General features: G+C 33.0%; 2 protein-coding genes and 1 long non-coding RNA gene across 3 annotated transcripts in view; 1 reads left to right on the top strand and 2 right to left on the bottom strand.

The window, feature by feature from the left end:
• The window catches only part of Dg (Dystroglycan), a 153,118-nt gene that overhangs the window by 61,459 nt on the left and 64,401 nt on the right, over nt 1–27,258 (top strand). Inside the window, exon 2 of the mRNA XM_076403537.1 lies at nt 1,912–1,997. The gene's annotated coding sequence lies outside the window, so the exon portion shown is untranslated. The remainder of the gene's footprint in view (nt 1–1,911; nt 1,998–27,258) is intronic.
• On the bottom strand, nt 5,216–5,834 carry LOC143195983 (uncharacterized). The gene is made up of 2 exons (XM_076403540.1): nt 5,426–5,834; nt 5,216–5,368 (listed from the first exon to the last, which is right to left on the bottom strand). Exons 1-2 carry the CDS (start codon nt 5,705–5,707, stop codon nt 5,333–5,335), a joined length of 318 nt encoding a protein of 105 aa, XP_076259655.1. The 5' UTR covers nt 5,708–5,834; the 3' UTR covers nt 5,216–5,332.
• On the bottom strand, nt 8,936–9,490 carry LOC143195984 (uncharacterized). The gene is made up of 2 exons (XR_013005631.1): nt 9,289–9,490; nt 8,936–9,173 (listed from the first exon to the last, which is right to left on the bottom strand). It is a non-coding gene; the product is annotated as an uncharacterized LOC143195984 (long non-coding RNA).

Below are 27,258 nucleotides of genomic sequence, written 5' to 3'. Positions count from 1 at the left end.
CCTTGAACCACAAGTGTTTCTTTTTTGTTCGTTTTTTTAGAGATGAATTTAAAAAATTATATTAAAAAATAATTCGCTTTTACACACATTTGTTTGTGTTTACTTTAAAAACCCATACATGTACATTTATTTACATATATTGCCATTTCTATTAAGCCCACTTTATTAATTCAAGATTACTTTGTAACTTTTCGAGTGTAGTTCTGACAAATGAAATGACCTTTGTTGACGTTGCTGGAGCTTATTTAAAACAACACCCTGACAGGCGAGGTTGAGGGTACAGGAGGGGTTCTTTTATGAGACCAGAGTTGGAAGAGGGACCGTCTGATTATTGTGGAGGCACTATGACAGCCAGGGATTGTATTAAATCCCTTTTGTATCATACAAAAGGTTTCATGGATTTTCGAACATTTTTAACAAAGGATTCCCATTAGATATGGGAATTTTTGATTAACACATCGCTTGCTAAAGTCTCCGATCTATCTAAGAAAAACATGTTTTGTAGAAATCCTGCTTTATTCATGTAGACTCTTTGAAGATTGATATACATTCATTACAACTCTTTTCTTTGATTTTATATTTATTAATATACCATAATCACAGAAAACACCTCTTTATTTTTCTAAAATCTTGTTACTAGGAGCTAAATCTGGTGAGTAGGGACATCCAGGAGGCATATTTCATTCAATATAACCATTATTTTCATTACACGGTGCTTTATCTTGGAAAATAGCACTTCTCAATAACGCAATGGTGTAGGCCCTATAATAGTTTTTTTTTGCAAGACTGTTGATAAACAAAATATAGGTGCCGGTTACGGGTCAAGTTTAATCATTCCGGATGGACTGGTATTAATTGAGCTCATGATCTTCGACTCATATTTTATTCGTTATTACTTGCAGATATAACAAAATAAAGTATTTCACTTGAACAGGTCTAAGTAGCGTTCTGAATCGACACGTTGTTGTTATTGGCCTAATATAAGCAAACGCGGCAACTTCGCCAAAATCAATGTACGCATATTCAAAATTTCATGTAAAATTCTAAACATACTTTGTTTTGACATCCTCATCTGTCGATTTTGAACGACCAGAAACTGTATCATCATTAGTGTTTGCATGACAGAGTTTAGATTAGACCAAATGTGAATGGTAGGTAACTTCGTTGCTACGGAACCTCCATAATATTTATCAAACCACTTCAACAATATTTTCCTAAAACAACCTATGAAATTATCTTCTATCAAATATTGTTTTCCTGTAAATTAGCTTCTTTCCGCTAAACTTCACGATTTCCAATTAATGGGTCTTTCCCATTTATTGTCAAACCAAAAACTTATGTGATGCATTAGCAAGATTTATTCACAATTTGGCAAATAAATTTGCTTTCTAATGTTGCCTTGTGACCTCAAGCAAATTTTGATTAAGAATTAATTGAGAGCTATTTATGTATAGGAACACTTGATTGTTTCCAACAAACGCTCGGCCACACCTTGCAAGAGATGTGAAGAGTCCAGTGTTTCAGCTCAAATAGGAAGTTCTGCCGCGTCCACTCTGATTGATACATCAATGATTGGATTACTTCTATACCAACATCGTTCTTCCGATAGTGTATCGCCATGTTGCCACAGAAATGGATAGAAGTTGTAGAAAATTATGGAAAATATTTTGATTCATATATACCGTTCCATACCATACATGAATATATTTACTCAATAAATGCCTTTCTAAAGTGAAAAAATGTTATGACTACATACAAGCACCTGATAATATATATGGCATATAAGTTGAACACAGAGAAATAGTTGCATCAAAATATCATAAGTAATTGTAAATTATTGTAAACAAATAATAATCCAAAGACAAATATCGTGCACAATCATTACTAACATTTATTCTTTGTTTTTAACAGATCTCTAGATGCCAATGCTCTACCACAAACAACGCATCTAAAGAATCTCCGGATCCATAGAGGAGAACTGGCAGTATTAATATCTGGTAAGGACTTATAACACTATTTAAAATTCATTAATCCAATTTTAAGCATATTGTTGTTAATATTCAGTTTCAAGAAGCAAATATCACACCAACATTAGTTAATATCAAGATAAGTTTTGGTTTTTATTATAACAAACTCTTATAATGAATTGCATAGAGGATACTGTATATAAATACTGAATTAAACAACTAGTTGGACAAGTATGCTATGGTTCAAGGCATCTGTTCAAACAAGTTTCTAAAGAATATTGCAAAAAAACTGTTTCTATTAAAACCTTGTAATTCTTTTGTTTTTTGAAAAAATCTTTAGGCCTACATTGTATCACTATAGGTGTCAGTTTAAGTAAAATTGTTGATATAATATATATGTTAGAAGAATATAATTTCTGGATAGTATCAGTTAAAGTAGTTTTAGTGAATTACATTTTTATAATCTGTGTTTACATTTTCTATTATATATAAAACATAGATCAAACATTAAGACATGTCGTCTCTTGATTAAATATTACTTTTCAATAGTGAATAATGTTATAGAAGTCAAAGACTGGATCCATGATAATAAGCTCAATTTAAATGGTATCCATTTTAAATAAATATGAATCTGGCCAATAGATGTAATAAATGCATGACTGTAACAAATAATTACAAAAATATTGGTTTATAATAATAATGTATTATGGGCAGAATATTAAAAATACGTTTATTTTAAAACTAAAAGTGGGATTAGTAAGATTTTACCAGAAGTAAAAACACACGATTTCAGAACATCTATCAGAAGGGCTATGAAACATTGACGTCACTTCGATTCAACACGATTGTTTCCCTAACCAGCATATCTCCAATACTGCACTTGAACTTTTTAGCGCAATCGCCACTTGGGAACTGTGAGAATAGTATTATTGAAATTAAGTGTTCTATATTTGTTAAGACAAATCAATTTATTTGACTGGATTACCAAAATATCAAATGTTATCAAAAATGTTATTTACTCCAATACAAAAGAAAGTTATATACATTTGATGATGCAGCTCTCTATTGTATCAAATTACCTTGTAATATTTGGGTAAATAAAATACACAGATTGTAATTTTAAAGTTCATTTTAATAATAATATATAATATAATCAATTACTTTACAAAATCTATGTTTAGATCAGTTTTAACAAGTTTTTCTACTATTTCTTCAGCATATGCTTAGTTTCTTTACTTGACTTCAGTGGCAACATTTGGTTCATACATCGTCTGTACGTAAATACTGTTCGAAATGTTTGAAATTTTTGTTTGCAATAACATACATACCAAGCTGTAATAATATAATAAAATCATATTGTTCGATCAAATATATGTCACTTACCCTTAACCTAGTGAAATATAGCCCATCGAACTATTTAATTTACAAGAAACGCGATATTTGATTTTGGTCTTTCATAATCTAACATCAATCAATCAATCGATAATCTTCAATCGACACTTACTGGAGGCTTAAAGTTAATTAATATTTTTCTTTATATTTGAGAACGTATGGACAGTAGTGCACAACAGTAAATGTTCAGTGAGTTCAGTTAGAAACCCATTTTCTTCTATCTAGTTGACATTCGAATCTTGTAGAAACATATACTGATTTCATGCATACTTGTATGACTAAACTAGTCACATTATATTGAATATAATTTGGTATAATATTAGGGACTCATATAACATACACAATAAACAAAGCAAATGAAGCCTAACTTCAAATATTATCAACAGTATTATTGACCTCGATATTACGTTAATTACATTTTAGACATAATTAAAGGTACTTCAAATAGTAAATACTTACATTAGATTGATATTATTGCTGTGAATAAATTGGCGATGTTTGAACTGTACTGGCCTTGCAATATTTTTATGCCTTGAAACGGTAATACACAACTTTTTTGGGACCCCAACACCGTCGATATACGATAGAAAATCTAATTACAATTATAATTTACCATATCGAACCCTACAACCCTTTCTTATGTGGAATCCATCAACCTCTCATTATCTTACGCAGAAGTATCCTCTGCCCTCCGTCGCCACTGTCCCTCCACTCCTGGACCTGACAACATTCCTTTCCCCCTGATAAAGAATCTCCCTTCCCACCTTCTGAAGATTTATAATGAGATCTGGTCACTTGGTTCCTTTCCACCCTCCTGGTCCCACCCTATCCTAATCGCAATATGACAGAAGAGCATCTCGCTCAAGCTATCGTCCCATTTCCATCATTGACTATTTGTGTATTTTGTGTATTTGTGTAAGGTATTCGAGCGTATGGTTCTCAACCGCCTATCTTGGTTTCTGAAAACCCATTCATTACTATCTGATTTTCAGTGTGGGTTTCGCTCTGGTCGGTCCATAGTTAATTATTTTGTGGGCTCAGACAATGATCTGACAGAAAACACCTGTTGACACTAACATTGGATTAACAAAATGCATTTTATAGAGTTAATAGCATCATCTGGAAGCATCACATCAACGAACTTAAAACTCGCTATTCCAGAGACATGGAAATGCTGCGTTGGCTATCTAAGCCGCACACAGGTGCAGACCAGAAGACCATATATTAAAATATATTTGTAGGAATGTTCGTCGGGTCGGTCAATCGGTCGAAATGTGTGGCTGCCGCGGTGATTCTTTATCAGAACACTCACTACTATTTTTGGAAGGAATTTGCACGGGAACTAAAAACACTGGTTGAATCAAAGTTGTTTATTTTAACTTGCGATTGATAGATGTGGTCGATGGTAGGATTGACAGGATATTAGGTTAAGGTGAAGGAAGTACGGTAGCGCTGTGGAAGTGGTACTGTTACAGGGGGACGGTGATAAGAAAAGAGAGCGAGACGTCGTCCTGATGGTCTTTTATACCCTGGAACTGCATGGTACCAATCCACCGGCGTTGCCAACCTTTGTAGTTGTTGATGGTGAATTGGTGGTGGCCTAAAGGGTCGTGGCGGTCGCCACATATTCCTTCATCATCCTTCCTAAGCTAGACTATGGCTCCCTACTCTTCGCCGCTGCTGCTCCAAAATACTGCACTTAGAATAACGCTGGGTGCCTTTCGATTCTCCCCTGCAATTAACTTGTGCAATCTTACATCCACCCCACCTCTTTCTTATCGTAGGGATTTACTTTCACTGAAGTTGGCTGTGAGATCGCTTGCTTTACCATCTTCCTTAAATCTGACCTCCACTTAGAGGCATCCACCCGTCCTGCACCGTTTTATCCCTAACTACTCCACTCGTACATCTCATATATTTACTAATCTTCTTTCCAGGGCTGGAATTGGTTTGTTGCGTCCCCTTCTTGACCACTACCCCAATTTTCCCCCTTGGAGTTTCACTACCCCCTTCATAAACATATATTTATGTCAATTTTATAAAATAAAAGAGAACATTGTCCTTACCTTATTAGGTCCAATTTCTGTGAACTTTTCTAGCCTTACCCTGGCTGCAAGCATATATATACCATTTATGGTGGACAACCGGGTATTCTGTTTCAAGCTCACTGAACAGGGTTCAGTATTGACCGCTGAACGCTCCGCGATATTAAAAAATGTATCCTGTAAGACAACACAGTCCTTCAAAGAATGGCTAATCCTGACCGACTTCCGAAATGCCCTGGAATGTTTCCTGGAACAGAAGTTCAACCATCCCCTGGTCACCGACTCACTTTGAATTATCCGCATCCTCTATCTGAATGGGATCAGAACAAGTTTACTTTATCCCACGTTGATATAACAGGAAATGAACGCACGGATAGTGAAGCTAAATCGGCAGCCCCCCCATCACGGATGTTTGTATCCATACTGACTTGATCCCATTCGTCTCTTAACAAAGAACGGGGTACAACGTCGTTGAGCACAGGAGGCCAATTACAATAACCTCTTTGAGGTTAAAGCTGATTTTTTCTCCTCTCTTCGCGTTCCTTCCCTTCGTCACCATGCCGTAGCTTTGAATCGACTGAGATTGTGTCACTGGTGTTTCTCGCACGGCCACTCGCACCGCGCCTTTATTTCAGTTTACCACTTACTGAAAGACTGTCCATGGCTCACCCAAATTCGAACTAAGTATGGGATGCAAAATTTTAGAAATGCAGGAGAAAATACAGACTGTAACGACCTTGAGGCATGTCGAATTTTACATAGTGGAGTAACGGTCTACAAAATACCCAGAAATATAATCCCAGATGTTGAACACGGGCGGGGTGCCAGCAGCGCCAACTAGAACCCGATAATGAATAGCTGACAACCCCGAGACGCTTACCTGGGATGTTATTGAAGGGTATTTCCAATCATTCAGTCGACGTTTGATTTAGACGTGATACCATCGACTGCCCAAGCCTCGTCTCCAGATAACACCCTTGCCAGCCTTTTTTATCATTTGTATTTTTACATTTTTATATAACTTCAATAAATAACGGTCACATAATGTAAACACCACTGTTTTTATTTCGTTTTGCCTCCATTCATCGAGCCATATCACAATCCTTAAACAGAGAGACTTCGGATTTCTACGAGAAATCGATTTTCTCCTGAGAATCTAGCCTATACTAAGTTAAGTGTTACTAACCAAATAACCATTAATACCGTACTATTGTATAGTCGCGACCTCAGGCAAAGCTATAAAAAAATTACAGTATAAAACTATTAAATACAAACCGTCATGCGCAACCAAAACAACTACGTCTGGCCCAGATGTGGATATCTTTGCAGGCTAAAGTAAATAAATACGTAGAATTGTCATAAAATGAATGAATTGTCATTCAAAAATAGTCATCTAGCCTATCGTATAAGTGCATCTTGTTTGTTTCCTTGTAGTCTGTGTTAATTTAACAATAATGTGTTTATTAACGTGCGCCTTAACGCGTTGAAAGTTAATTATTAAAATATAACCGGTGTGGCACGTCATATTGAACGATAAAACCCATAGGCCAGACTTTTTTCTGCGAAGCGTCGATATGAACCTAAGATTAAAAAAACAATGATCCCGCTGTCGTTCGGGCCCGTCTTTAACTGGCGTTATAACACCGTGCATTTTGTTTGTACGCTGACGACAACGATGTCTTTTTTCCAAGTTAATGACTAACATCGCGAGTCAAGGTCAGTCCTGATACCGCGAAAAGATGTCTTTTAATGTGTATGTTTGTTTATTTGGTCCTGTTAAAGAGTTTTTTGACAGGCATACGGTACAATGCATCGTTAGAAACGGCCAGTATAAACAGCTAGATCTCTATCGTGGTCATAAAAATATTTTTAAAAAGGATGTATTGTATGCATTTATTAGTTGTGTACGTCTAGAATTATAACAATAGTATAATGTCAATATTGTTTTGCTGTAACACCAAAATATTTATCTAAATGACTGCGATATTTTAATAAACCTTTAAAATAAGCCATAAGTATCAAAATGTAGTAAACCTTAAAAATTAAGTTCAGTATTAAGTAAAATTAAGAATTTTAAAGGTTTATTAAAAATAATTAAAATGTTTTTTATAGTGTGTAAGAAACATCTTTATTTTTTTTGAAAATATATCTAAAAATATCGTTCAAAATAATGTAGATTGTTTGTCCGAACACTTACTACGATTTTGTGGAAGGAATTTGCACCAAACTGAAAACACTGATTGAAGAAATACTTGTTCATTTCGATATAAATTGATACATGTGGTCGACGGGAGAATGGACAGGATATTAAGTTAGGCAAAGGAAGTACAGTAGCGCTGTGGAAGTGGTACTATTAAAATGGGTTAGAGAAAAAAAAAGAGAGCGAGACGTCGTCGTGGTGGTCTTTTGTAGCCGGGAACCGCAGGGTACCAATTTTTAGCTACGATCCTTTAGGTGGCCTAAAGGGTCTTAGCGGTCGCTACAATAACTATTTTTTTATTGGCTATTAATATTTGAATTGGTTCCTTGGCATTACTAAGTGTTGTTAAGCTCTATCTGATGTTTCCAAATGGAAGCTTGATCTTTATAACCATAAACTTTTCAGAAAGTTGTCATTTTGGTACAACTTGTATTGTTTACAATGAGTTGATAATTGAAAGTTTTGTCTCACTAAAAAAAAAAAAAGTATATTTATGTTGTTAACATTTTTGAGGAGAAAAAAGCGCATCGAACAATTTGGTTTGACTTTTAGCAATGAAGCCCCATCCTTGGCCACTGTGAAACGTTGGTATAATGAATTACCATTATGATAGCTACAGTTTGCCCAGGAAGAAAAATCATTAATGTCGTCCGAAATCAATTATTGCGCCAGAAAACACTGATTCTGTGTGCTAAATAATATTGTAAGGTCATTATGTGACTTACCGTGAGACTGAGTCATCCTTGGACATTAATATGACGAGCTAGGAATGTCAGCTACGGAGAAAAATATCGATATTTTTTTGCAATACATATTTATATACTTAATTAGCCCTTACAATTAAGTTGTATCTAAAAAGAAGAAAAAATCCTAGAGAAATTACTGTAATTAAATTTTAAGTGAGAATTTTTATTAAAGAATTTAATCTTCATGTAGTCTACATGACTTGTATCATACAAATGTTGTCGAATCCGTACAACTTCGGTTAATGCTTCCATTTTTAAACACTCATCATGACTCTAGGCTAAAAACTGCGACAAGAAGTTCTGCAGGACGGCGTTAGCCGAAACTGCGTCACGGCCTGCTGCGAAGCAACATTGCGCGATAGCTATCGTTCTTTAAACCCACAACATCTCGCCGTCACTCACGCTGCCTCACCTCACCACACAGCATTTTATGCAGATAATACAGCTTTCTTTACCATCGGTTACAGTCCCGACGCCATCCGCGACAGACTTCAAGTCCAACTGAATCAGGCGATTGCGTACTATAAATTCTGGCGGCTGCAGATAAACCCGAGCAAAATTCAGGCTATTCTGTTGCACCGTAAGAAGGAGTTCCGCGCTTATCGCCTCCAAATCGATAAATTATCTATCCCTGGCTCTAGAAGGTATTATACATCTGTCTCCATTTCGACCGTAGGTTCCAATCGTCAGCCCAAACCCAGTACGCTATCTGCAAAGGCAATGGCGTGTACAGTCTACTCTTCTCACTCCATTGCAAAAAAAGTTAACTTCTAATCCCCCAGAAAGCGACTCTGTATAAAACGCTAGTCCGTCCAGTCTGCCCCTTCGGGGCACAGGTGTGGTACAGGTATATCTCTTGAACTACTCCAAGTGTTCCAATCCAAAAAATTGGCGCGTTACTCAATGCCCCATGGTTTATGAGGAACATCAACACTCACCTCGAATCCTGCCATCCTGTTCGTGAAGAGTTCGTGAACATGCTCAGTGTAAGGTTCTCCCTAGGCGCCTTAGAACTCGACAACATCTTGATAAAATCCCTACCTATCCACAAACATCGGTAGATAACCCCGGTCGCCCGCAAAACACTTCACTATCCCGAACCCGAAGCGCCATCAGCTAAAGACAATTTAGTTCTAGGTGGTCATTCTGAAATAAGAAAAAAAAGTCCTCACCAAACAGCGTCCCATTTTGCGCCTAGTTTAAATGTGGACATATTTGGCAGTCACCATTTTACTGACAAAAGCTGTCCATCGTTATTTTCTGCAAAACACACTTTAATAAGATAGATAAATGTATGTATGTTCAAATATACTTATTAGCGTTAAGTATTTGAAATACCACTTACCACTCAAAGGTAATTGAAATGCTGCCCAACATCATTTACGATATAATTCCCTTAACTTTAAGTCATGTTCATTAAATGTGAGCTTTAAAAATATTCTATTATTTAAAATCACCCGCTCCTTGTATATTGCCTACAAGAACTCCTCCCCTGTCATTCTTACTTTTTTCTTTGTCATTTCACTAACTGTCTACTTATTCATCCTAAAATACAACTAGGTGCCAGGCTCTGACGTGCCGCTTGATTCAACTCAATGTCGACCGACCCCCACGTGCTTACCAGCCACACCCGAAAGAAAATAAACACGTCTCGAAACCCTAAGCCCCGAAACTGTTTGTTTATCGTTCGCTTAAAACGGTTTTATAGGCCAAACTGTACCGAAATGTGATCAATCCCCAACGATTATTCGTGTTTAGGTAAATATGAGACGCTTTTATGACCGAAGATGGTGTAAAACTTCTTTCTTATCCTGAGAGAGCTGTTACCGTTAATGTTTCCTACAGATAACAATCTGAAGAAGGGACTTGAGAAACGTGACTGGTCTGGCTGTGAAATATTAACGCTTGCTTCAGGTGATGTTCTGGTCCCTGTTTTTTGTTTGTTATTTAATTAAGCAACTCTTCAATCATTAATAATAAACCATTATAAATAATAAAATCAAAATGAGATTAAGTAAAGCACGATATTGTGTTTTAAAAGTATAAATAAGAAATATTGAAGTAAGAATACAGAACATTTTTGCTAAAACGATATTTTTTAAGAAGCTTTTCCTTTAATTGGAATTTTTTTTCTATTTCATAGTATTTCAAAAATTGTATAGTGTTAAAGTTGGCGAATATGGTGAGTAGTTGTTATTAGGGTTTTATTTATTGTGTATTGGTAAGATTATCATGCAGTAAGTACTAACTTTTTCCGACAATTAAATTGAATTAATATAAAACACAAATCGACATCCAACTAGAACTAGAATAGTACTGTTACCGTTTGTAATTTTATCGAAAAATAATATATTTGTTAGAGTTAAACACAATACTTAAATATTTTATTACACTATCAATGTCAATAGAATCACATATCTCTTGTCCAATAGACAAGATAGCCAGAAAGCTCTAAAGTATTTATTGTGGATCTTAAGTAATATTTGTTAAGAATATTCGGTGCATTATTATAATACTGGGTAGAGTATCCTCCATCTTGAATTTCACAATAAATGTTAATTATTCAAGTGAGCCTGCATTACAGTTCATTTATTTCCGTGGACCCTGACAGCAAAGAAAGCCCGCACTCGAAGTAATTTCAGCTTGAGATCCTGCTCGTTTATGCCGACAGATTTTTAGTCTAAGTTGCATTTAGTGTCCTCCGTATATAATATATAATAGACAAACTTATGCGACAAATTATGTAGCTCCTGAGAACGTTCACATATATCTACTATGATTATATCTAACAAAGAAAACAGCTTCCGTCTTAACCCATTTTCACAAGACAAATATGCATCTCTAATTACGTTTCTTTACATATATTTTCAAAGCATTTATTTCTGAGCAGTCTTATATCAAGTCTTTTGTTTGTAAATATTGTGCCCAGGACACAAAGAAAAGAAAATGACTTCATTGTAACAACTAGCAAAGATTCTGCATCTGATCTTATGTTTAAGCTTTCACCAGACTTAGACCTCAGTTTTTCCATAGTGACGAGAATGTCTCTGTACTGATGCCATGTCATTTTTACGCCATCGTCTATTGCACTTTACCACGTGTCCTGAACCTTTTTAAACTTTTGCCTGCAGGTGGTCAAAGAACTTCCCAACGATGCGTGGACATGGAAAAAGATGAATAGCGACGTTCTAATGTGCCAAAAGTTGCGTCGACTGGGAGAACGTTTAAAAAATGATTTGAGCAAGATACGAATTCAACTTTGGGATTTTTTAAAATATTTTTACTGAACTCATGAATAACACATCATATGTTGAGCTTCTACAGTTGTTTATATCGAGGCTATTATCATCAAGCGTTTTTCAAAATCATGTTTGAAATTCCTTCAGTGGCTTTATCTTTTGTCTATTATTATGTTTATTTATTGTGAAATATTATTATTTGTTGTGAAATTTTATCGTCTCCTAAAAGTTGTGTGTCCACTACGCTACGCTATGCCACTGCCTGTACTTCATTCCAAAATTTTTCACAAATTTTCCAAAAGTGACATACTATGTAAAAATGATAAATGGTCGATGCTTAATGTATTATTTTAATCCAATTTTAGTCGGTGATATTATCGTGCAACAAGCACTAACTTTCTTCTTCACTATTTTCTTATCACTATATGAATATATCAATTAATCTAATCAATGTTTGATCAAAATGCGATAATTATTTTAGAGTTAATAATGATTAATTGATTTTCCATTGGGATTATATTGGGACTTTACGCATTACAATTGCTGATATTTTCAGTCACCAAAAATATTTTATAATATAGATTGGCCAATATATGGATCATCATCAATGTATTTACAGAATATGACGGTACTTTGGAACTCAAAAACTAAGTTAGGCTTTCTTTTAATATAAAAATATAACAATTATATATAAAAAATCATTACAATCTGTCGATTCATTTTTTTGTTTTCAAACCATTATAAAATGAACGTTGTAAAATATTACTAATTGCATTAATACTAGAAATCGTTATAAAAATACAGGATATGTTTTGAATGATTTAAATTAAAAAAAACTGTATACCCAATTTACAACCATTATAGTACCGCATTTACAATGGAACAAGATCACATTCGAGTTCAAAGGATTAGAAAGATATTTACCTTATGTACCTTATTTTGCCGTTAGATGACACTCGCGTCATTTTCTTGAATGAAAATACTAATTGTAGAAAGGGTCAAATGAACGCTGTTCTGAAGAGATTGTTGGCGAAAACTCAGCCAAGAAAGTGGTTTCTTTATTATTTGGGATGGAAAATGACCTTTGTCATATATTACCTTAAAATTTATAAAAAAAAACTCAACTGACCGAAGTAACCTTTTTGATCAACGGTATACAAAAATCGTGAAAATTACTAGGTTTATAGGATAAAAACATATTTCAGCGAGATAATGCACCTTCTTACATAACTTTTAAAACTATGTTCTAAGTTGAGAACTATCTATACCTTCTTATTTTCTAAAAAGATTAGTTACTTTAGAATAAAATTACATTAAAATACACGTCCTTAATGTTATTAATCAAAAGTTTCATTAATTTGAATATTAACTGCAAAGAAAAGTATTTAATACATTACGTCACTTCACCTAAATCGGTCAATATTCCAGTGATTGTGAAAACGTTTATTTTCAACTCACAGATGAAATAGTTTAATTATATTGTAGAGAACTTGATGTCAAGATACTCACCGTATTGGTTGATTGATTATAGAAAAGAAAGACGTAATATTGATACAGAATAAAAGACATCACATGTTTGAAATAATTGCGACATTGCTGTGAAACTAAACATTACCTAAAATAGAATGGAGTAATTTTTACAAAGCTAAATAGGAAAAGATACTTGATGTTTGCTTACCTTGACTGTACAAATTTTATGTTGCATAAGCATATGAAATAAAGACATAAAATGGAATTGTTGTAGGTAGAAGACAATTTGGATTATGACCGGTATATTAAACTTTTAAATACCATACATTATTAACATATTATTAGTGACGTCGGGTAGGCACCCCTTTCAAACTCACAACTATTTATTACACCCCCCTAATAAGATCAAGTACGGGGTAGTACAAAGAGTTATCTTGGCACTATGACGGGGATAGTATCAGGTCGCGCTGGCAGTTCTATCGGCTCTATGGCTATTCTGATTTAAATTTTATAATATAATACAAAAATTCGTATTACTTTATAATGCAAAAAAAGTGAAAGTTAAACGAAATTTTAGACAAGTACAAATAACTATAAAGACCAACTCGATGTCAAAAGGTGAAGCCTTGTTAACAATGGAAATGTATCCTCAACAATTAATAAAAAAAGTAATAAGAATCTACCGGAATTAACAATTCTAAATATACATTTTTTAAATAATTGTATTTTATTCACTTCATTAGCAACCGTGAACAGTTTGACTAGAAATTGTCTTTATATTAGATATTGATTGTTTTCATTGTTAAAAAGATCTTGATGGATTACCATTCGCATCAAAAGAACATAAAGTAATAACTAGTTTCTGTATTTGATTAAAAACTTACCAAAATCTTATGATAATTGCTCAAAAATATATAATTGCTTCGGTTTAAATCAAGATACAAGCGCTGCTAGTTTCTAAAACTGATGCAATCATTGATTATATAGATATATATATATATATATATATATATATATATATATATATATATATATATATATAGATATATAGATATATATATATATATATATATATTAGTTGCCAATCAAACATTTTTAAGCGTTTTCAGTTAATAGTAACTAACAATATTTTTTAGGTCTTTAGAAATGTGCATATCAAACAGTGATAACAAAATAAAGCTTGGTGGAAATTATGACGACTGCATTGATATGATAAACAAAATATATATATTAGTTGCCACACAAATATTTTTAAACGTTTTCAGTTAAGGTGGAAGATTGTGGAATCACGAAGAGTAATAAAAAAAAATGTTAAGGTAACTTAAGTCGTTTAAATGAAATTTCTACAATAGCAGAAAGAGAAAAAATTATTATTGAGGTGTACAACGTTAGCTTATGGATCTGAGGACTTGCAAAAAATCTTCCATTTAAACAATGTCGGCACTATGCCAACTTAACATGACTCACAGTAAGAATTGTTTCCGCATCTATCATACTCGCCAAATTAAATACTAACTGAAATATATTCAAAAACAAGTCAAATACAGAAAATAAAAAAATATTGACAATTGACTGAAACTGCATCTAAGTTAATTAATGGTACAAGCCTCCATGATTATATATGCTTATTATTAAGTATTTATATAAACCGTATTAAATTATTTCATATTTTCAGCAGTTCCAATTTTACTATAATGAGTACTTGTTACATAGTATGCGTTTTCCATATATTACGATATTATAACGAATTTAAATCACTATCTACAAAGCAACATCATTCAGTCATAGATTCACGATTTGACGATTATCGCTACTCAGCACTTAAAACTGAAGTGATTCTTGAATATGTTCCATCTCAAGGGCATACAATTATCTCCCTTTGTGTGCAACCCTAGTTGAGCACCGTTGTTTCGGCCAGGAATGATGGTTAAAAGGGTTTAAGAACATACTTTTTACGAATAAATATATAGTACGAGGGCTAGTATGTCTGTTTCTCGCCTGTTGATGATCGTAATTCAGTTTTGCTCAAAGAATGCTTTTCAAAATATTCTCCACGAATGTACACGTATTTTTCCAGCATTGCCTTTTTCACCGCTATTGAAGGAGTTACTTTATGCTTCAAAAATATGCGTTTTCGGGTGTAGAATATCGTTGACCAAATAATTTGTTACTAGGTACTAAATGAGGATCGTACCGTTGATGACGCATCAATTCAGTATTACCGGTAGAAATTAAATTACTTGAGCCCATATGAAAACGTTTGTATTGTTGTGATGGAGAATGATTCGACTCTTCTTCAAATTTCTCCGAAGACTTCTGAGAAACGGTCATCTACCATTCACAATCGTCCGCCTTACGTCACTCTGACCCCACTCTCACTATGTGACCGGTAATCCGGATGAAAAAGAGAACCATTGATTCCAAACCAGAAGAGAACTTTTGTTTGGTTTGGTACATCTTAAAAAACCCATACAGTCCAATCTGTTTTGCTTCTGACTCATATATCAGGTTCGATATATCCAGACTACAAATATATCCATCATTTATCGGCTGTATTGACCGGTACGAGCTATTTTTTAGTATTTAGCAGATTCCAACACTCACAAATCTTTTATACCGCCAAACTATCAAGTCATATTTTATTTTAACGTAACGATGACGTACAGCATCAATGTTTTCTGTAATGGCATAACAACGGATTTTGTAGCGACTCTCGGCCAGGATTGAGTTTATTATACCGGTTTTAGGGTGCACATCTCCAGGGTGATTGATCATTGTCTAAATAAGAAGTTAATTTAATTTTTTCTACAAGACGAATTTTTCAAGTTACTGTAAACAACACAAATCAAGCTCAAATTACAGAGTGTTTTGAAAAGATTATGTTCAACAATGTTAAATTCTGAAATGAAAATGTCTGATAACATGTTGCAGCACTTAATGCTCGTAAGGCTAGGAACAAAAATAGCAACCCATATAAATTGAAATTTTATTATTTAATTATATATAAATATATCATAATATAATCATAATATAAAATATATTATAGTAATATATTAATATGTTAATAAATAATACTGGTTTTCTTAACAACTACCAACTAATCACTTTGAAGTCAGTACCAAATATCAGTTTGAATATTTTTTACTTTTTAATCCCTTATTGATTTTTTGAACTGGGTTCAATTTTTTTTGTTAAAAATATTGTGTTTTTCTCTTTCTAGTGTTAGATATTTACTCAGTAAATTACGCAGTTATTTTATTAAGTTTTGCAATGGATAGCCCAAGAAAAAGTACAACCCGTATGAGGAAAAATAGGAATAAAGAAACAATGAAACAACAAGGAACGTTTCAGGCCTTGCGGTCCGCTACCTAATCTAACATAGTTGATTTGACAAATGTTCCGAACAAACTCTAACATAAAAGTTGCTACGCTGTTGGGAATTGAACCCGCGACCTCCGCGTCTCCCTTAGCTTAACCTTAACACTACAGGAACAGTTGCCAACAACATTTCTACGACTTCCCATAGATATGGTTAGTGTTGAAAAAGCAAACTAAATGGCTTTTACACTGAATTACTTCCGATTTTTAGTCATATCAGTTCAGCAATAACATACCCAAATATCTGATTATTTTAGATTAAAAAATATGTGAAAACGTTGTACGTGCCTTTAAAATTTGAGGTTTTGCCTCGATTTACCCCCATCAGATCCCGACTTGGTTCTATCGAATAAAAAAAGAATTTTGAAGATCGGTCCATAATTAACAGAAAAATCGGCGAACATATATTAAGAAATATATATACAGCCAAACATAGAGCTTAAAAATAAAAAAATCGCTTGTATTTCCACATTTGGCCTTTCAGAGATTTTCGTAAAAAAGAAAATAAATAAATTCTAATAATAAATATATAATATTCTAATAATAATTAATAAATAATAAGTAGTAAATTCCAATAAATAAAAAAATACTAGTAAAGTAAATTAAGTCGTAGGTAGCACAATTGTATCTACATATTTTATTTTAAACGGTTTTTTTGGTGCTAAAAATCAAAGTTTGATTATTTTTTAGTTTTTAGTGAGTTCCTTATTTATTTTTTTGAAATCGGTTCAATTTTTTGTTTAAAATATTTTATCGTTGAAAACCTTTGGATATAATAGTTTTGATGATATTCAGATAAGCTATAAGTCCTTGTCGAATTTACCATGAATCTTCACTCACCAGAGCTTGCAATTTAAAATCGTCCACTAAGACAGAAATACCCACCAAACAGAATCTAAAACAGTTCTGCCAATAATTACACGTTTCATAAAACACGCACAAAGAACAGTACAAATTGATTCCCGAGTTTTTTTTCTTTGTTGGAATTCGTATTGAATGCAGTGCCATGTGCTGTTTATCAACTGCCATCGTAAATTGCTATTTTAAGAGATTATATAACGCATGTAAACTTGTTCGTTTAATGTTCAGGAAGCTTGCGTCTGATCCTGAAATTCACCAAAGACGACGAAAATGTTTTAGTAAAATATTAATTTTTTCATTATAATATTTAATTTAATATGTCAACATATTGATGCCGAAAATGTAGAAATTGAAATACATATGGATTATGTATGTACTTTGATGTTAGTCACGTCAGTTAGTTTGATTTAAGAATGTTTATACTAATCATATTATTTTTTATTAAATTGTTTAGCTGATCAGTTTCTTTACTGATATAAAATTGAAGTTAACGTTTTCGGTGCCTATGGCCGCGAATGAATTCACCGCTTTTCGAGGGTGTGTTAAGGGGTTAACCTCTGGCAAGGATTTGGTGTAGATATTTTACATTGTACTGCGTCTGTTATCAGTTTGAAAGGCGATCTGATGTATTCCCGAGCTATTGGATTATCAATTTCATAATATGTTTTCGTAGTGTGCTTTCGGAGATTGCATTAGAAATTTATTTTGAACTGCTTGTCCATCTGTTCCGGGCTGATATACTGCAACCAGGTGCTTGATCCTTATAAATATAGGGATCTGACTAGAGGCTTGTAGAGCATAATTTTGATGGATAAAGACAATTTTCTTTCTTTGCAAATGAAAGGTTAAATGACGGAGACGACTCCGTAGCCTTTAGCGATAGCCATATTTATTTCCGTAGACCACATGAATCTACTGTCGAAATGGAGACCGAGGCGGTGACCTTTTGCCACCAAGAGATATAAATGTTTTCCACTCTTAGCTCTTAGAATTTCTATGGAATATATCAGTCTGGGTTTTCTTTGAGTTGTTTTGAAAGTTCCAGAATGTTAACCATTTGACTCCGGGGTTTCAGAAATGTCAGACATGAAAATATTGAAAGGATATGGGGCTAGTGGAGTAACTTAGGTAGCACCTGTTTTGATTGTTTTTTTAACTAGAGACTGTTTTTCCAATCTCGATCTGAAATGATCTGTATTCCAAGAATGACCAGTCCATGACCAATGACCATCTTCGGGATGCTTCTGTGGCATTGCATATAAGATCATCGTGCCAGAATTTATTAAAAGCTTTAGTTAGTTCTAGAATGATCGTATAAAACTTGTGATCGTTTATCATGTGTAAGTATCTATGCATGAGTGCTTAGCATGGAACTCTTGTTATTCGTGTAGGATGTTTTCCTCAGTAATTTTATTGATCGTTCTTTCAGCAATCCTAGAGATTGTACTGAGTGGATGGCCAGTCGTCCGAAAACGACGAATTTACTCCGTTTTTAGAAATCGTGATTATATGTGCTCGTTTCCATATATTTGGAAAATATTGCAGTCTAGGGAAATATAAATGTTAAGTGGTAAGTAACTCGATATTGCTGATATTTTTTGCTAGTAATTAATTTTTGTCAGTTAACATCAAAATCACTTGTCAGTCGGTATAACATTATCATTCATTACATGTACAACATTATCATGCGGTTTCAGGGTTTCAGTAACTCCTTGCTTGCTGATCCCCACCTTATGCACAGTAAGACTTTATTGCCGAAACATTCCGCTCCGAAGTTGATGTGTACGGCTCTCCTGGACTAACCCATAACTTATTGCACTTCTTTTCTGGCTCGCAGTGAATCCGCAATATTGAAATGGTTGGGAAGGAAATTTTCAGTCAGTTCCTGTTCTAGATCCAGTTTTTTTCATTCCATTTTTCCGCATTTTCGATCTTTCCCATCGCATATAATGGCCTAGAAAGTTTATTCCAATAAATTTATAAACCTTTTGTTGGTTCTCCACGCCGTTCTTTGTTTGGTTTTTGTGACGTCAAAACCACCATTTTTAAACCGTTAACATAGAAAACAAACAATTCAGATATGAAGGGGCAGCATCACCATCAGTTTCTAAAAGAGGTCTGATGGACTTCAGTACCAGATTTCCTCAAATCGAATATCAAAAGTAATGAATGTCGAAAATTCAATTTTAAGCGTTCCATGATTAGCGTATACACTGAATTTAGGAATTATTGCGGTCTAGGGAAATAAAAATGATATTGCTTTATAAAATGTGAATTCAAATAATATAAGAATTCTACATTGTCAAGGGACAAGTAAAGGCAAAAGGAAATGTAACGTTTTATATCCCGGCGAGCTAATATGTAAGACGATTAATCCAATATCACATGTATTTTTTGGTATAAAGTATCTTGGACTTTTTTCGAATATTATGTTTAAATATAGGTGTAATCTAATTTAATTCTGGAAAATTAAGCACCGTAGTAACAATGTCCAGTCGCATAAAAATTATAAAAAAATGATATAATCATGTGGCAGCTGAATATATTTAGTGCACATTGTCCATGGACTATGGATTAATGAAACTTTTTTCATCACGTACGGTTTAAAACGCTCATTTAAAGCGTTCATTGAAAACAAAAAACAAATTAACATGATATTTCACTACACCTCAGTAGTTATACCAACAGAGTCGTCCTCCTACAGCTGCAATAGTCGTAGGTTCGAATACCGCCATCATTATCATCAGCTCATAGCCAGCGCTTGGTAAAAATATCTACCATCTTAATCAATACGCTACTGTTGGTGCTCGACAACTTGAATAATATCTTGTCTAAATCTCGCCATAGTTGTCAACACATCGCAGCTGTTCTGACCGCGGACAATGTTAGTATCATATTTTTCAGACCGCTTTCCACAATCTCGATGAATATGTCGCCACATAAGTTTGTAAAGAGTGAATTTTAAACATGTCCAATCCATTGTAGTCTGTATTTGAACATGTTCCTCAATTGTGTACTGATTGCTGCATCTTCGAAGGACGACTTAATTTCTAACACGATCTCGGAAAGGAACTTGTTTCTTTCTGAGAATGAATATGTATGAATATGTGTTAAGCATCGCATTTGAAAGCTCTCAAGCTTGCAGATGTCACACTGTAATGGTGTCCAAGTCTCGGAGCCATACGGAAGGATTGGCAAGATAAGCGTTAAAAAAATACCGATTTTGATCTTGACTGCAACATTTCCTTACGCACCATCATAGTAAAGCTCCGGCTTGGCTTATTCAGCTTATAACTTGAACGGTTTATGCTTCTCTCTTCTCCTGTATTAATGATCCGAAATACTTTGCGCATTTTCTCAAACTAGATTTCATTGAAATTTACAATAGCATGCGAACATAGAAGGTGAGTGTAAATAAGCAAATGCAATAATAAGCAAGAAATATACATCCCAATCACGCCAGTAACCAAGCTGGGTAAGACCGGATGTCTTCTGGGATGGACTATAAATTAGTCTAAAACCGGTGGCTGTAGTCCAGAACTCACAATAAACATTAGGTTCAGTATAGATAAACCTAAGTTGATACAAATATAACGGAAAAACCAGTCAAAAATATATATTACAATTCAATTCTTATTTTAATTTTATTCTATTTTAATATTAAAATAGATAAAACAAGCATAAGTATTAACGAAACATTTCATATTACCGATTATCCGTTGTTATTTGTTTATTTGTAATAAGCCAATATATTATTAATATCTAATACGTTTATACTTGCTTATTTTCTTTCTTAAAATTAGAATCCATATGGCGAAAATTAGCGAATACAAAATAAATATTTCACATTTTACGCATTATTAATTAGTAATAATAAATGTTTAATTAATTTCTAAAAATAGTTGTTCCATATTTGTTACTTTATCCTCTAGTTTTATTACATACAAAGCTATAAATATCGTAGTGTCTAATCAAATACCAGTTAAAAGTGGTTTAAATAATAAATTGTGTTTATTTTAAAATATGAATATCTATACATAAAAGTATATTCCATTCATTCAGAAGTTTCTAGTATCATGTACAAAGCTCTAACTTATTCAAGCTAACATTCGAAGTCATAAGATTGATTAAATATTCATCATCAATGATTATATAAAGTAGATTTAAAGATAATTTTAGATCATAAATATCCCTCCAAAGATTATATATATATATATATATATATATATATATATATATATATATATATATATATATATATATATATATATATATTATAACATCTTTATTAGATACGCTTAGTACAATCTTAATTATTATTATTAATGTGCTTGGATTAATTAGCAAGCAAGACGAGTGCGAGAAAATACATCAGTATGTATTCCTCAATTATAAAATTATAATTATTTATTAATTATTAACTTATAGCTATAGTTTGCACTAATAATACACACTAAATGTTCACACAAGTTCGTATGGTTTTGTTCGTTTCAATCTCCTGATATCCTGTGCGCTGTCCAGCAGTTGTATTGCTTCCACGTTAGAATGATTTAGTAATCTTTCGTGTTTCAAGGCGAAATCCTGCACAACTTCGCAAATCCATTTGATTTCCAGGTCATCGTGCAGTTCTTCATTGGTTACATAGCGATAGGCATTGGTAATCAATCGAAGAATCTTGTTTTGATATGACTTTTTTGAACTGATTTGAATTTTTAGTGCAACCCCATATTTGCACCCCATAGGTCCAAATTGGCTTTATAATTGTATTATAGATCAACCTCTTTGATTTTAGATCAAGTTGAGAGTATCTTCCGACTAACCAGTATAGTTGTTTTATTTTGGTTCTAATGTGTTTTGCTTTTTGTCTAACGTGATGCTTCCAATTTAATCTACTGTCAAGATGGATTCCAAGGTATTTTACTGATTCTGCTTGAGGAATCGGGCATCCATTGAGTGATATAATTAAGTTTTTTTTATTTCGCCTTAATGCAAAATTAACGTGGACAGATTTGGAGCTATTAAGTTGAATTTTCCAAACTTTTGTCCACTTGTAGATTTTGTTGACTGCCACTTGCACTTTTTCTATTGCCCTAGGCAGAGATATATCTTTTGCCATAATAACTGTGTCATCAGCAAAGGTTCCAAGAAGTGTTTCTTTTGTTGTTGTAATATCAGCAGTGTAGAGCTAGAGATAAGATAAAAAATCTGCCTTAAAATTTGGTAAAACTTTGACGGAAATAAAATGATTATATATTAGTCTGACCTAAAAAAAATCAGTTTGGAGAAGTCCAAAGTTGTCAATGATATGTTTCAATGAATTTAAAGAAATAGTATACAATTTTTTATCTGTCACTGCTAGCTTAGTTTAGGTGGTTGCATATATTCTGAGAATTTTTTCACTTTAAAAAGGCATTTATTGAGAAAAATTGGTACCAAATATTTTTCGTGATTTTATTATTTAATGATTTTATTAATTATTATTTCGTGTATAATTTTTTCCAATCTTTCTGGCAACTGGTCTGGCAGCTTGACTTAGATAACTAGATCATTGATTTATTTTAACACTTCTTCGATATTAGCAGTACAGTGGGTACTGCAGAATTTTCCATTCAAGCTGACTGTAATCCAGAACCCACAATAAACAGTAATCCCTCTATATTGAAATGGTTACGAATAATAAAATATCCGACTTGGTTGGCGCAGTAGTAAAGGCGACAGGACAATTCACCTACTGTTGCGATAGTCGAGGGTTCGAATCCTGCTGGGTCATGGTCGTAAATTTATGCTTGTGATATGATGTTCGGAGCCCACGTTAAACAGTAGGTCCCGTCCAGATAAGAAAAAGAAAATAATTACTTTTAATAATATGTATCTTTACTGAAATTCAATTCAATACCTACGAAGAACGAATACGAAGTTGTAACTGTTCACCAACGACCTGATTAAAAATATATAACAATAATAATAATACTATAATAAACTGATTTTATATTCTATTGAAATAATTAGTCTCATTAAAAAATCGTCGAAGTACAAAGGTCTTTCGACGTCTCGAAATCAAGGGATATTGAGCTTTCTTTCGCCAATTAGAAGTGTAATCCAGAGGGAAGCCTTTTCGTTTGCTTTAATCCAAGTATACCCTGTCTCATGGCCCTTTACTATCCGAAGATTTTAGATATATACTTCGTTAGGATCAAATGAAATGGGATACTTTCTAAATAACTCCGTTTGCTATTCCTTTCACATTTATCTTCTCTTTTATATTTAAATACATAAAATCGGATGTTACTTCTAAATATTAAACAATGGAGTGTGATTATTTAAAATTAGGTAAGTTAAGTAAATCATAGTGTTGTTCATAGTGAATTCCTAACTATGCCTACACGTTGTTGTTACGACAGTTGTTGTTAGGAAGTTGTTTTTAGGTTATTTATATTTACAAAATGTTGAGGCAAGCCAATATAAATATTTATTATTTAATAGAGAAAATTATTAATATTTTAAAACTAATTTTGCAGATTGCTCTGGAATGCAGGGATATTTATGATAAATAATTTGAAAACAAAATGTGTTTCAAGATTACAATAAAGGGTAACATTAATAATGGTCATATTTGTATATATATACATACATACATATACATCATACATATACATACTACTCATTTTAATTCCAGTTATTGTGGAGTCTCAAAAACGGACGAGTTTTACCACTATTACGAATTTCATTTACTTACTTACATTTATTTTAATTACTTTTTTCTTTATGCTAGACGTTCAATAAATATTTCGTAAGTTATGAAAAATTATTCAATTTTATTTTAATGGAAAACATATTTCATTGTAGGCTTTTAATCATGTTCTTATATACATCACTGATATAAAACGAAATCAAAATATTGAGCTTCATCACAGCAAAATCAGAAAAAAGAGAATAGCATTAAATGCCTTAAACGAACATAATATAATAAAACACTTGTTAATAAATACTGTTATAAATGTCGATGTTCAATAAATCTATCATTAATCCTTACAAAATTTTTCATATAATAACTACTAATACGCAGAATAACTTATGTTACAATAATAAATAAAACAATTAATTATATAGTCAAGGTATTTAATCATTAGTTGATATTTAACAATCAACATCAATTCTATTGTATATTCTAGTATCTAAATTATATTTTCAACTATTCATGTTTTTTATTTACTTAGCTAATAATAAATCATTAATAGTTATGAAATGATTGATAGCCAAATAGATATAGCAAATAACCATTAATTAATCAATAAAAATAAAATATATATAAATTATCGTGTACATTTCAATATTTTATTCACATGTTTTGCTAGAGATTTTCTTATTTATCAATTAAAATTAATAGAAATAAAACATAATATGGTTTTATTAAGTGAAGTAACGGGCTAATATTCTTGCGTAATAACCAAAAATCGAAGGAAACCATGCTTTTTTAAATGTTTAAGTTTAACTTGTAAGTATTTGGCGTTTAACATGAGTTGTTCATCGATCAATTCCTCCAGTTCTTCGTCATTGAATTTTGTTGGTGTTCTGAAGAGTTTGTTGATTTCAAAATAGTTTTATTTAGTTATTTATAATGATTTTTAATTAGTCTACTACTAAATATGCTCATTTTATAATAAAATAAAACTAATAATTATTAAATAAGGAGAAAGAATATGTAACCAAACAATTTAATATAGACGAATAAACAAAAATATTTTGAGTCAAATGAAGTTTTATAATCTATATCTAGTTCTATTGCTGAGTTGATTTATCGAGTTCTTTCTTCCAGTAAATGTTGATAATTAAGTCGGCTTCAATGGAATTCGCATATCTCTTATTTTGTATCTTATTTAGTCTTATTTGGTCCTTCTGATCACAAGTAAGTTGTGCATAAATAGACACTCACTTACATCGTAGCAACATATGCATTAGGACAATGAAAAAAGACACCCCGCCAATTATAAAGGATGCCTAGTATACCAAATGAAAATCGAATAATATGACATCAGATCAACGATTAAGGCAACTCGTCAATGCTCAAAGCATTGCAAAACCATCTGTCATTGAAAATAAGAGACTTCAATTCAAACAAACAGCAATTCCAAAGGCAAAAAATCTACTGTCGTCGATATGATGAAATTGCTCAGTGAATGTAAAACTGAAATACGACACAATTTCGGTCAGTTGGCAAACAGGGTAGAAAAATTGCAAAAATCCCAAAACAAAATATAGAAAGAGAAAAATGAGTAATTCGTTCGTAAGAATTATAACGTGGAAAGCAAATGGTAAATGACGAATGGAGTAGTTCGCAATCAGCGAGTTCCGGAACTAGAACTACTTCTGAGAAAAAATAACATATATATATAGCCCTCATATCGGAGACTCATTTTTCTAAAAAAAATGCATTAAAATACTCGGTTATGATGCCTACTGGACAGTACACCCCAGCGAACGTGCTTGAGGCTGGACAGCTCTAGTTATATACATATACAAAATGCACGGCATTTTCAACAAGCTACGATAGTCACCATTGAAAAGTACGGCGATGAAATAAACGTAGGAAGTATATACTGTCTACCAAGATACAAAACAACACCTGGAAAAGGAAACCAATTACTCGCAGCAATTAATATTACAAACTATAAGTATCATTCTGTGCGCCAACCCACTTACTACCCCACCGACAGTAATAAAGTGCCAGACCTTCTGGATTTTTACATTTCGAATGGCATCTCATGAAATCAAATACAAATCGAGAGCTTGTATCATCTGATCACACTCAAGTATTGTTAAAACTAGGCGCAATAATTCTAAAAAAAAAACGAAGAAGCCTAATCTTACTAACAAATTTACTAATTGGGACACGATTAGACTTGTAATGCAAGAACATATCAGTTTAACCGTAAGACGCAAATATATAGACGATCTTGATCAGTAAACCCGAAATATAATTGAACTGCAAGAGCTAAATAACCCCCTTGAAATTAGGGAATTGATAAAAGAAATACGAAAAGCTGAAAGAGTATAACTCAGAACCAGAAATCGTGTAGACAGAACAATATTTAATAGAATTAGTAATCGGACAAATCAGAAGCCTGAAATTGTTGTGTTGTAAAATTTACTGAGTTCCATAGGGTAGTGACTTGGGATCACTGATATATCTGCTCTATACAGCTAATATACCAATAACACGAGAAACGGTACTTGGAACATTTTCCGACAATACAGTTATCATGGCAAAAATATTTCTCTGTAGAAAAAATCCAAGTAGCAGTCAACAAGATCTACAAATGGACTGGAAAATACAGCTTAAAGCTCGAAATCTGTCCATGTTAATTTTGCGTTGCGGCCAAATGACAAAAATTTGATTATTCACTTGTTAGTCACAGTTATCACTTGATGGATGCCCGATAACTCAGGCAGAATCAGCCAAATACCTCGGAATATAACTCGATGGTACGTTGTACTGAAAACATTGTTAGACAAAAAGCAGAGCAAATTAGACTCAAATTAAGGGTTAAGCGGAAGATACTCCCAACTTGACCTAAAATCACAGAGATTGGTTTACAAGTCAATCATAAAGCCAATTTGGAACTATGGTGTATAAATATGGGATTACACTAAAACGTGAAACCAGCTAGTAATCCAAGGCAACGAAAACAAAGTTCTACTATTAATTACCAATGTTCGGTACGTTACCAACGAAGACAGGATGACCTCGAAATCATATGGATATACAAAGTGACCCAAGATTTCGTCTTAAAACATGAAATAAGGTTGCTAAATCACAGCAACGTGGAAGCAATATAGCTACTGGACAACACGTAGGGAAGCAGAGGATTGAAGTGAACGAAGCCACATGAATTTGTTTAGTGTACAAGTGTATTCTTAACTTTAATTTAAGTAGTTAGTTCTATTTTAATTTGGGAAGTG

The sequence above is a fragment of the Rhynchophorus ferrugineus genome, unplaced genomic scaffold (assembly GCF_030347505.1).
Source record: "Rhynchophorus ferrugineus isolate W39M unplaced genomic scaffold, kcgeb_rfMv2 rfM4, whole genome shotgun sequence".
Lineage (NCBI taxonomy): Eukaryota > Metazoa > Arthropoda > Insecta > Coleoptera > Curculionidae > Rhynchophorus > Rhynchophorus ferrugineus.
This window is presented reverse-complemented; position numbering and strand designations above follow the sequence as displayed.